This window comes from Melitaea cinxia, chromosome 3 (assembly GCF_905220565.1).
Source record: "Melitaea cinxia chromosome 3, ilMelCinx1.1, whole genome shotgun sequence".
Lineage (NCBI taxonomy): Eukaryota > Metazoa > Arthropoda > Insecta > Lepidoptera > Nymphalidae > Melitaea > Melitaea cinxia.
The window spans coordinates 12,287,610-12,301,167 of NC_059396.1; the positions used below are offsets into that span (position 1 = coordinate 12,287,610).

The 13,558-nt window shown below is 32.5% G+C and overlaps 1 protein-coding gene and 1 long non-coding RNA gene across 2 annotated transcripts; one reads left to right on the forward strand and one right to left on the reverse strand.

The window, feature by feature from the left end:
- Nucleotides 1-83: 83 nt before the first annotated feature.
- Nucleotides 84-744, reverse strand: LOC123669491. The gene is made up of 2 exons (XR_006745761.1): nucleotides 626-744; nucleotides 84-522 (listed from the first exon to the last, which is right to left on the reverse strand). It is a non-coding gene; the product is annotated as an uncharacterized LOC123669491 (long non-coding RNA).
- Nucleotides 745-891: 147 nt separating this feature from the next.
- Nucleotides 892-4,058, forward strand: LOC123669490. The gene is made up of 3 exons (XM_045603097.1): nucleotides 892-1,063; nucleotides 2,322-2,528; nucleotides 2,625-4,058. The coding sequence occupies exons 1-3, from the start codon at nucleotides 962-964 to the stop codon at nucleotides 2,709-2,711; spliced, it is 396 nt and encodes a 131-aa protein (XP_045459053.1). The 5' UTR covers nucleotides 892-961; the 3' UTR covers nucleotides 2,712-4,058.
- Nucleotides 4,059-13,558: the final 9,500 nt, after the last annotated feature.

Consider the following 13,558-nt stretch of genomic DNA (forward strand, 5'->3'; position numbering starts at 1 on the left):
AAAAATAAAAATATTGAATGTTTTATGGCATTATATCAGTCAATATAACAATACCTCGAAGCTGGAAACAGAATAAAAAGCACTTTTTTTTAATCTTATTTATTTAATAAGCCATACATCAAGTGATTAAGTCGACTTAAAAATAATAACAATGATGCTTATACTCTAGGCGTTACGTTAACAGTTGGGGTTGCAACTTAATGAGTATTTTTATAATAGTCATATCTCAAATTCAATGAGTGTATCATGAAACCTACAAATCTATCACTATATTCGGCAGTGAACCCTGAACTTAAGATTCGATGGAGAAAGAAGAGAAACTCACCAGTAGAGCATCGAGTTTCATTTAAGAACTTCAACCTAACTTGTTCGTTGATTTTACCCTCGAGAACTAAGTGTAGGAGGTCCTCTTTTCTCTCACATCGTGTACAATTTGGATCGTCTCTTTTTTTCATAATGAAGTTAAACTTGTTAAGCGGGATGTGGTAAGTACGGGCCCGGAAGCAAACAGTTAAATATTTTCTAGAACAGAAAGCACTTAATCGCTACAAATTACATTCAGAATGGAATATCAATTCATGGACCGCCTAATATTCCTTATGAAACAAACATTGCTGATATTTACATTTGGAATAAGGAGGAGAGACATGCAAGTGTATATAGATAGGTGGGCGCACGTTTACATTTTGCTATGTAGGCGGTGGGCGGCGGAGCTCGGCCGGTCAGCCCGTTCTATTTCTAAATTGAGACAGTCATTCTCTGCCGCTTTCCGCGCATCATCTATTCGCTGAATATATAAATAGAAAATAATCAGTTTAGATTTTTAATGAAATAAAATTTTCCAATCGTGTTTTTCAAAGTTTAAAATAATAAACATTTGTAGAAAATCTCTACAGTATTATAAATCAAACAAAATATTATTCGTGATATTTAAAGCCGAAAATAAATATTAAATTATAAAATGTGGTATCAAGAAGAGGACGAAGATGAGGACCTCATGTGTTCGCCAGCTATATTAGCACGGCGTGCCTCTGAAAGTTGGATCAATGTACCTCCCGTAGAGGTAAAATAAACCTCTGAATCTGTATTAAATAATAACTTTTAGAAGGTTTTCTCAACTCTTTTATTATCAAGTGATAAATTATATAAAATATTTTATATAAAATGTATTTACCTGTACCTAATAATGTTATTTGATTCGATAATAAATATTATACTTACCAACATATTCGTTGAAACGTAGTCGTAGTATAAGGTGTAATAAAGATTCATCATTTTACGATGAAATGAGATTTAATCTGAAGAAAGTTATCTAATTGTTTTACAAGGTGATATTATATATTATTATTATATACCGACACTAATATTTAATATAAGACATTTCAATAACATATAGTTTTATAAAATAATAATAAAAACCGACTTCAATTATATCGACAAATAATACAACGTAGGTAGACGAAAAACTAGTCAAGTAAATACGCATTATCAAAGATTATACTCCAAAAGTTGTGATCAGATCTCGGTGAAATTCAAATGTGACCACATGATAAACATCGGCTTTCGATTAAATTAAAAATCATTAAAATCGGTACACCCAGTAAAAATCTATGCGGATTTTCGAGAGTTCCTTCGATTTCTCTGGGATCCCATCATTAAATCCAGATTTCCTTATCATGTTACAAAACTAGGGATATCTACTTTCCAACGAAAAAAGAATTATCAAAATCGATTCATTAATGACGGAGTTATCCCCTAACATACATAAAAAAATATATATATACCTCCGGTCGAATTGAATAAGCTCCTCCTTTTTGAAGTCGGTTAAAAACCGCAATTTTTTAACAGCTGTAAGAATCGGTCGGTACTTACTATATAACAATTTTATTTTGTTGTTACTATATTATTAATATATAATATATATATTATAATAAAGTATATAATAATAATAATATTTTGATTCAAATTTTAAAAGATGTTGTTTTTTAATAAAAAGCCCAATTACGTGCAAAAGTACTGGCTCGATTTATTTATTTTTTACAACATTCAAAACAAAACGATTCAGGAAAGATATTGAAATTATTAAAATTACGAAGTTTGTAAAAAACGAGTGTTTTGTACCTATTTATGTAAAAATAGAGTGTCTGTCGAAATAATATATTTTTTACGATTACGTTACAATTCTGTTTACTTATTTATTATTAATTAAAGATTATACATTTTTTAAGAAAAATATACTTTTTTAAATATTACTTGTAATCATTAAAGTCGATTGCTTTATGATAGCAATTTAAACCATAATGTTAATAAAATGACCACAGATGTTGAGTACGCCACAAACATTGCAACGCAAGAAGTCTCTCCCCGACGTGGCGGGCATGCCGCGGCTGCCCGACGGCGGCGGTATGTCGCGCGAGGAGGTGTCCGCGCTGGGGTCCGCGCGCCGCGAGGAAGTACGCCGCATGCACGAGGAGTCTGAAAAGCTGAGAGCCAACCCCCTCCTCTACCTAGTTAGTCCACAAGTTAAGGTATTATATTTTATTTTACTGTTAATCTTAATTTGTGGTATCTACCTACACCTTTTTTTTAAATATAACTTCATAACGAGTACCTATTCGTTTCAGGACTGGTTCTCGAGGCAGCAGTTAGTGATCCTCGTATTGTTCATCAACATCTCGTTAGGCATTATGTTCTTCAAGCTGCTGACGTAGCGTCGGCGGGCGGCGCTGGCGCGCCTTTCGTCCTAGTGTAACGACACTCGTGTACATAACTTGTAAACAATAAACACAAAAACAATACTTGACGTGCAAATATTTCAAATAGTTCATTACTACTTTAAACATTTCTACAGATTACTACTCCCTTTCAAACGATAATTTTGACATGGACTCAAATTAATTATTTACCAGTGTACTTACTTTTATTAAAAGTTGTGAAAGTGAAAATGGGAAGACAAATTATGAAAACATAGTGCAAACATCGAGTATACCACCCACCATAGCCACTTCGAGTCGATGTTACTTCTAATGGTGTGAAAGTGAGATTTATGTTACCACTAGCGAAACTTCGAATGTAAGAAGCACGTTTTACTTATAAACCTGCATATTGTAGGTTTTCGCTCTTATTGTAACGTTAAACGCTTGCCTTATTAAATAAATTCGTTTTAGTGAAAACAACATCGGAATGGAAACAAATGTGGTGAGCGTAGAAAGTTCCGAGGAACGCAATGAGACATTTATTAATAGTAAACTAAATAATAAGATATTTACACAAATTAATATTTTGGCATTATTATACTATTATATTAGAATTTCAATATTTGACAGTTTAGTAATTAGTATACATAGAATAGACTCGCAAGAAAGTTAAAAATGTAAAAACCAACAACTTAAAATTATTTGCTTGTATTGAAGAAATTTTTATGGTGTAGTATTTTATGAAAGATTTGGAATATTTTAATAAAATTAATCTTGAAGGAAAACATGTTAAATGAAATTTATTATATTTAATGCTTAAAATTAAAATATTTTAAAGCTCTAAATATAATACGTTAGATAAGTTGACTATCTATTATTATTTAAATTTATCGACGTATTGTATTAAATCTGTTATCAAAGTTTTTTATAAATATAAAATTTGTAATGTTTGGTGGGCAATTAGCACAAATTAATTAATATCTCTTATATTAAAAAAAAAACTAGATTTAGGAGACACGAAATCAATTTTAAACTTCGAATATTTAATACCCAATTTTTATACAATTATATAATTTTGTGTTGTAACTATTACGTCAATTTCTTGTATTTAGAAAATTATATAAGAAAAATAAAATATATATATTTATTATATAAAATAATTTATATAAAAGTGTGCATGCGAGATTGTTACTACGCTGTACATTAAAGAAAGTTGTGGAAAATGCGCAATTCTTAAATTGTTAAAAAGTAAGATAATTTTCGCAGTTTCTTTTTATGTAAAAACTTTAAGTTATCTTTAAGAGTTTTAATTACTTGTATCAATTTTATCTACGTTTCAGAAATAAAATATTTTAACAAAAACGTTATATTTCTTTCAATTACTTGAACATCAATAACATGACATGTAATGGGAATGACATTTATTAATTAAGCCATCTCTGCTCATCTCTCGCGACTCTGCTGCGTATATTACACAGTTTTGGCTATTCCGTTTTCTCCCATCAAATATAACCCATGTCACTTAGTGTAATAGCAGTCTCATGTTAAAAGAGTTTTTAAAATCATTTATTATTTTTATCAATTATTTTTAAATTATCAATTAAAAACAATCAAGAAATTAGTCGTTTCTGTATATATTACTATATATTAAAATTATATATAACATGAGCTCCTGGGGGGCATTGGGGGTAGGGTTAGCAACGCGCTTGCGATGCTTCTGGTATTGCCGTTTGTTGGACGTTTATAAGTTACGGAAATCGCTTACCATCAGATGAGCCGTACTCTTGTTTGTCGACCTAGTTATAAAAAGAAATGTATTTTGATTAATGTAATAAATCGGTAGCTTTCGATTATAATAAATTAAACTTTTCAAATTTACGTACGAAAACCAGAAATCAAACTGTTCTAATATCTCTATATAATCTTTATTTATGTATACCTAATTTTAGGATTCGGCAGCAATCATTTTACATAGCGTAATACATTTTAATTTATTATTGAATATTTTTACTTAATTTTTATTACGTACTTTACACGTTATACACGTGCTTATTTGCACTTTTATGAATTTGCAATAAATAATACTGTAATATATTTAAAAAACGTTTATTAAATAATATATAATAAATAAATAAATAAATATATTACAAAATAAAAATGTCATTTTTTGTACGAATTAAAACATTAATCGCAGTAATGTATATTTTTTTACAACATCAGAAAGTAGAGATTCCAACAAACCAAAAACCTACCAATTTTATTTTAAAAACTGATATTTTGACGTGAGAATTTACGATTGAGAATGATGCTTTTTCGATATTGGAGTGAAACTAAGATGAAAAAACAAATATTTTAAATCAAAAAAAAATTACAGTGTGCTTGGATCATAAAAAAGTAAGTTTTCATCAAAATTCTTAAAAAAAAAAAATTTCTTCTTGTAAAAGATAAAAATTTTAAACGAAAAATCTTGTTTTTTTTTGGATTTTCACGTGAATTTTGAGGTTATGCGAAGAAAGTGTAAACACAAAAGTTGTAGATCTTTTTAGTAGCTACAAATATGCAATTGAACTTTTTTTCCATAAGACTTGTAGTTTAGCCGGAAATCGAGATAATCCGTTTTTTACCCTTAAACCCTACCACTTCCCGACCTCATATCGCCCGTAATTTATTTTCCCTTTCATTTTATTTTACAATGGATTTCATCCTATTATAATTTTTTTTGGTTTCAAAAGCTAAAAGCACTGGTCTATTATTGCATTTGAAATGTGGAATATACAATTATACGCGACATATAAATCTTATATATAAAATTGTCGTGTCACAATGTTAGTTAAAATACTCCTCCGAAACGGCTGGACCGATTTTTATAAAATTTTGTGTGCATATCGGGTAGGTTTGAGAATCGGCCAACATATATTTTTCATACCCTTAAGTTATAGGGGGGGGGGTATTAAGAGGGTTAATAACATATATGGCAAAACAACGTTTGCGAACACGCTAGTCTTAGATATTAAATTCTCGAGTCACAATGTTAGTTAGCATACTCCTCCGAAATGGCTGGACCGAATTTGGAAGGAAATTTATAACATATATGGCAAAACAACGTTTGCTGGGTCAGCTAGTAAATATCTTATACTATTAAACGAGCAATTCTTGTATATATATATAATCTGGATCTCGGAAACGGCTCCAACGATTTTCATAAAATTTAGTATATAGGGGGTTTCGGGGGAGATAGATCTATCTAGCTAGGATTCATTTTCAGAAAATGTCGTTTTATCCCTGTTTTTAGGGAGTGAAAAAAATGTCGTTAGATTACGAAGGTAAATTTCGCATCTGTCAAGTTAGTTGCAATAGCTCGGTGGGAAATCGGCCGGTCGGGATCAACCAAGAAGATCATGGTTCAAATCCCCATGTCCCTGATCAATTATTTTTTCTTTTTTTTTTCTAATTGCACTCGGTATTTTTTATTTAAATAGGCAGTTCTTATTTTTTATTATTATGACAGTAAAATCGAAAAACATTATTCATATTTTATCATTATTATTTTTTAATTATTTTTGATTTTTGATTTTTTATTTTTATTTATATTTTTTATTATTGTCGGTAAAAAAAATATTATTCATATTTTATAAATATGTAATTCGTAAATATGATTTTCAAAAAAACACGATTTGTTGGAGCGCCTATCAGTTTTGAGAAGCAATTACTCTCAATCTTGTAATTGTGTGTGACACGCGTTGGCGCAACGGTTACGCCATGGATTGTACCTGTTGCGCTGGCGGTTGCGGGTTCGATCCTCGCACGTGACAAACATTTGTATTGGCCATACAGGTGTTTGCCGTGGTCTAGGTATTTGTGCAGTCCTTGTGGGTCTCCCCACCGTGCCTCGGAGAGCACGTTAAGCCGTCGGCCGCGGTTGTTATCATGTACACCTGATAGCGATCGTTACTTGCTTAGTAGGGAATATATCCGCCAACCCGCATTGGAGCAGCGTGGTGGATTAAGCTCTGATCCTCCTCCTACATGGAGAAAGAGGCCTATGCCCAGTAGTGGGATATTACAGGCTGAAGCGTTGTATATGTGCATTTTGTATCAATTTTTAATTTATCGTTATTTTTTATTTTTATTTTGCGTTAATTAATTATTAATAATTGTGTTTGCAGGCAAACGAAAAAAAAACTGACTTCAATTATATCGACAAGTAATACAACGTAGGTATACGAAAAAATAGTCAAGAAATACGCATCATCAAAGATTACTCCAAAAGTTGTAATCAGATCTCGATGAAATATGACCACATGATAAACATCGGCTTTCGATTAAGTTAAAAATCATCAAAATCAGTACACCCAGTAGTATGTTAAGTATTATGTAGTTAATGTAAAGTTATGCGGATTTTCGAGAGTTTCCCTCGATTTCTCTAGGATCCCATCATCAGATCCTGGTTTCCTTATCATGCTACCACACCAGGGATATCTCCTTTCCACCAAAAAAAGAATCATCAAAATCTTTTCATAAACGACGAAGTTATCCCCGAACATACATTAAAATATATATATATACTAGCGACCCGCTCCGGTTTCGCACGGGTATAAAATATAATTATAGCCTATGTCATTCACTGAAAAATGATTAAAATCGATCCAGTAGTTTTGATTTATTCATTACTGCCCGTGGCCCGCACGCGTTAACTTTAGAGTAAAAGCCGGCCGGAACCGCCGCAAACGCTACGTACCGCAATTTTTAAATCTGTAATATCTTCGAAAATATTCATTTAAATCATATGCTGTAAAGGGGCATATAGATCTATATTAAGTTAACAATGTTTTTAAGGTATTTAATTAGATAAGGATTAAAATCGCTTTGAAAATTAGCCATTTTTTGTCGTAAAAAGTAAATGACAAAAAATGTTATTGTGGGATATCCATAAGAGATAGACATATACCATAGCGGAGTTTTCTGTAGAACTTTTTAATGTGTATAATACTTAGTACATTATTTTAATAAATCTCGTAGGGTTCAGACTGCGTTTGCAATGTAAGCGGAAAAAATGTAATTATTTACGCCATCACATTAGAAACCTCAAAAATAACAGTATTTCTCCACTATTTAATGGATGTTATTATACATATAAACCTTTCTCTTCAATCACCTTATCTAATAAAAAAACCGCATCAAAATCCGTTGCGTAGTTTTAAAGATTTAAGCATACATAGGGACGTAGGGACAGAGAAAGCGACTTTGTTTTATACTATGTAGTGATATATATATATCGCACATTCGGTGCAACAAAGTCAAAACAGCTCATTTCTTAATTTTACAGGAGAGGACTTTTAATTTTTTTTTTTCGCTTTTACTTCCTCATTTCTGGATTACTATTTATAGTAGGTTTGAAATAATAAATAATAAAAAAATAGTTTACTTTCTTTGCTATAGTTTAAAAATTTTATATTGAACTAGCGACCCGCCCCGGCTTCGCATGGGTGCAATGCTGATACTAAATATACTACAGAATGTCTTTATTTATAGTATGAAGGTAGCTTATGACATGGTTACTAACATAATAATAATATTCGAATATGCGTCGTTAGTTACAAAATGCGTTGAAGAAATAAAGGTTCACTGCTCGTTCTCCGTAGGTGATAGCGTGATAATTTGTAGCTTATATGTTGACCCGACTTCTTAATAATATTCGTGCCAAATTTGAAGTAAATCCATGCGGTACTTTTTGAGTTTATCCCGGACATACATACAGACAAACAGACAAAAATTCTAAAAACTATATTTTTGGCTTCGGTATCGATTGTAGATCACACCCCAAGTATTCTTTTTAAAAAATATTCAATGTACAGTTTTGACTTTCCTACCATTTTATTATATGTATTGATTATCAAAAAGTCCTAATAAAAGACATAACAAAAAAAGTGTCCTGAATTGTGACTTTGTTGCACCGAAGGTGCGGTATATATATATTGAGTTTCCTTCGGCCGAATTGAGTAACCTCCTCCTTTTTTGAAGTCGGTTAAAAAAGACTTCATCCAAACCGGCAGCGAATCATTTTAACTCTCTCTTCTACTACCAATCCTTCACGATTTACTAAAAATACCGAGCTTAGCTCGGTCACCCAGGTACTATTATTATTATGTACAGAGATCTCTTCGATGATTGTATGGAAAGTTATTGTAAACTATTGTGTGTTTGAAACCGGGATTCCAAAATACAATTTTCATATATGTATGTTATCAAGGCAACTAAAGAAAAACAAATAGGTACTGTTTTTTGATTTAAGACTGTAAATATATCAATAACATTTGTTATTGTTTTCCATGTACATAAAAGATTATATAAGTCGGTACATTAGTTTAATTATTGTTACTTTTAAAAATTCTTTCGAAATCATCATAACGTTGAAATAGACGTTGAATAGGTAGTATTGAAAAAATAATTATTGTGTCTCGTCATCATCATCATCATCACATCGACCTTTCGCAGTCCACTACTGGACATAGGCCTCCACAAGTTCACGCCAAAAATGGCGTGAACTCATGTGTTTTACCCATAGTCACCACGCTGGGCAGCGGGTTGGTGACCGCAGGTCTAGCTTTTTCGCACCGAAGACGCTGCTGCCCGTCTTCGGCCTGTGTCTTTCAAAGCCAGCAGTTAGATTATCTCGCCATCGATCGGCTTTTTCAATTCCAAGGTAGTAGTGGAACTGTGTTGTGTGTGTGTTGTATAGTCTGTGCAAAAAATATTAAGCCAGAAATAAAAAAAATAACGAAGCAACGCTCAATCAGAATCGCAATTATCTTCACAAATTTGTAAACAGAATATTATTATTAAATTAAAAATTATTACCATCATAAAAATGAAAAATTAGGTCTCTCTTCTTATATAGGCGTAGGTAGTACACCTGTACTTCTTAAACTGTGCATCAAAAAATAATTTTTAACAAAAAAAAACCGACTTCAAAAAGGAAACTAAAAAGTGAAAAATAAATTTACTTAGTACAAAGTAATTCGTATTTTGATTTAGTTAATCAGAAATGATTAAATAAATATTTTATAATTTTGAAGTCGGTGCCAAGTAAAACAATAACTACTCTAGTATCTACTCGTAAGTTGTATTCAGTTTTCTTTCATAATTTGTTTCATTGACTATTAGGTTGAATACCGTTATTATTCTGTTATTGTTTTGAAATATCTAATAATATATTTGTTATTGTAGCCAGGTTGTAGTATTTACTTGGCACCAACTTCAAAATTATAAAATATTTATTTAATCATTTCTGATTAACTAAATCAAAATACGAATTACTTTGTACTAAGTAAATTTATTTTTCACTTTTTAGTTTCCTTTTTGAAGTCGGTTTTTTTTTTGTTAAAAATTATTTTATTTTACAATTTTTAGTGATGGGTAGACCTAACAAGGATGCTTTTTCTCTTATGTCGGGGGTTCGGAAACATACACAATACACAAACACCCAGATCATGACAAACATCTATATGGCCAATACAAATGTCTGTCGTGCGCGGGGACTCAACCCACTAACACCAGCGCAACAGCCGGTGCTGTAACCGCTGCGCTAACGCGTCGACATACTATGAGTAAAGTTCGCTATCAGGTGTACGTAATAACAACCGGGACTGACAGCCTAGCGTGTTCTCCGAGGCTAGGTTGGGAGAACCACAAGGATTAACAACTAGACCGAAAATAAATATTTGTATAAACATAAATATCCACTCCGAGCGGGAATAGAACCCGCGACCGTCGGTGTTTAGGCGCCGCCGACACGGCACATGCACAATTATATCAAAGCGGTCGTCAAACAGCAAAGGTAACTGCTGTAAATTGTTGAGAAATTCCCTCGAGTGTTTATGGGCTCCATCATCAAACCTGGTCCTGCGACACAGATGATCACACAGCAGGTAATAATAATAAATCGTTGAAAAGTTCCCTAGACTATCTTTCGTCTCCATCATCAGACTTTAATGGCACTTGTAACTCATATAGGTGCAAAGTTCTCATCAATAGAAACGAATTAAGTTCAAACAGCAGGTAATTGCTATAAGTCGGTGAAGAGTACCCTCGACTATCTTTCGTCTCCATCATCAGACTGAAATGGCACTTATAACTCATATATATGCAAAGTTCTCATCAATAGAAACGAATTAAGTTCAAACAGCAGGTAATGGCTATAAATCGTTAAAGAGTTCCCTCGACTAACTTTTGTCTCCATCATCAGACTGTAATGGCACTTATAACTTATACAGGTGCAAAGTTCTCATCAATAGAAACGAATTAAGTTCAAAAAGAAGGTAATTGCTATAAATTGTTGAAGAGTTCCTTCGACTATCATTCTTCTCCATCATCAGATCGACTCCAGACCTTTATTAAATAGTAGTGCTTTATAGTACTTAATGAAAACATGATTAAATTTACTAGTCACCCTTACGATTTTTGAAAGTTTCTCTCGATTTCTCTAGGATCCCATCATCAGATCCTGGTTTCCTTATCATGGTACCAAACTATGAATATCTCCTTTCCAACAAAAAAAGAATTATCAAAATCGGTTCATAAACGAAGAAGTTATCTCCGAACATACATAAAAAAATATATATATGTACGGTCGAATTGAGTAACCTCCTCCTTTTTTTTGAAGTCGGTTAAAAAACATAGTATTTAAGGAAATAAGTTTATTATAGAGGAATAATAGCCTTGATTGTAAGGATATTAGTACCCCTAGCGATGAATATACTTTACTTACTAACAATGCTCGTAAAACACTTTTCGTAAACAAATTTTTAATACATTTTTAACCGACTTCAAAAAAAGAAGGAGGTTACTCAATTCGACCGTATATATATTTTTTTTTTTTATGTATGTTCGGGGATAACTTCTTCGTTTATGAACCGATTTTGATAATTCTTTTTTTGTTTGAAAGGAGATATTCATAATTTGGTACCATGACAAGGAAACCAGGATCTGATGATGGGATCCCAGAGAAATCGAAGGAAACTTTCAAAAATCGTAAGGGTGACTAGTAAATTTAATCATGTTTTCATTAAGTACTATAAAGCACTACTATTTAATAAAGGTCTGGAGTCGATCTGATGATGGAGAAGAAAGATAGTCGAGGGAACTCTTCAACAATTTATAGCAATTACCTGCTGTTTGAACTTAATTCGTTTCTATTGATGAGAACTTTGCATATGTATGAGTTATAAGTGCCATTACAGTCTGATGATGGAGACAAAAGATAGCCGAGGGAACTCTTTAACGATTTATAGCAATTACCTGCTGTTTGAACTTAATTCGTTTCTATTGATGAGAACTTTGCATATGTATGAGTTATAAGTGCCATTTCAGTCTGATGATGGAGACGAAAGATAGTCGAGGGAACTCTTCAATGACTTATAGCAATTACCTGCTGTTTGAACTTAATTCGTTTCTATTGATGAGAACTTTGCACTTATATGAGTTACAAGTGCCATAAAAGTCTGATGATGGAGACGAAAGATAGTCGAGGGAACTTTTCAACGATTTATAGCAATTACCTGCTGTGTGATCATATGTGTCGCAGGACCAGGTTTGATGATGGAGCCCATAAACACTCGAGGGAATTTCTCAACAATTTACAACAGTTACCTTTTGCTGTTTGACGACCGCTTTGATATAATGGTGCATGTACCGTGTCGGCGGCGCCTAAACACCGACGGTCGCGGGTTCTATTCCCGCTCGGAGTGGATATTTATGTTTATACAAATATTTATTTTCGGTCTAGTTGTTAATCCTTGTGGTTCTCCCAACCTAGCCTCAGAGAACACGCTAGGCTGTCAGTCCCGGTTGTTATTACGTTCACCTGATAGCGTACTTTACTCATAGTATGTCGACGCGTTAGCGCAGCGGTCACAGCACCGGCTGTTGCGCTGGCGTTAGTGGATTCAATCTCCGCGCACGACAGACATTTGTATTGGCCATATAGATGTTTGTCATTGTCTGGGTGTTTGTGCTTGTGTATTGTGTATGTTTCCGGACCCCCGACACAAGAGAAAAAGCATCCATGTTAGGTCTACCCATCACTAAAAATTGTAAAATAAAATAATTTTTAACAAAAAAAAAAACCGACTTCAAACAGGAAGCTAAAAAGTGAAAAATAAATTTACTTAGTACAAAGTAATTCGTATTTTGATTTAGTTAATCAGAAATGATTAAATAAATATTTTATAATTTTGAAGTTGGTGCCAAGTAAATACTACAACAACCTGGCTACAATAACAAATACAAACAACACACACACAACAAACAAGTATAAAAAATATTATTAGATATGTCAAAACAATAACAGAATAATAACAGTATTCAACCTAATAGTCAATGAAACAAATTATGAAAGAAAACTGAATACAACTTACGAGTAGATACTAGAGTAGTTATTGTTTTACTTGGCACCGACTTCAAAATTATAAAATATTTATTTAATCATTTCTGATTAACTAAATCAAAATACGAATTACTTTGTACTAAGTAAATTTATTTTTCACTTTTTAGCTTCCTGTTTGAAGTCGGTTTTTTTTTTTGTTAAAAATTATTGACACATTGTAATATTGGTAGTTTACCTACTAGAGATAGATCTATGATGTGACAGGTTTTTTTTAACATCTCTACCTCAGATATCCTTTCAAAGACTAGCCCGTTGGCACAGTTTGTAGTGACCCTGCTTTCTGCTCCGGGAGTTGTGAGTTCGATTCCCACCCCGAGTCTAGATGTATATATTTATTTAAATATTTATATATGTACTAGCTGCTGCCCGCGACGTCGTCTGCGTGAACGCTATACAGCACCAAAAATACCTACGATTA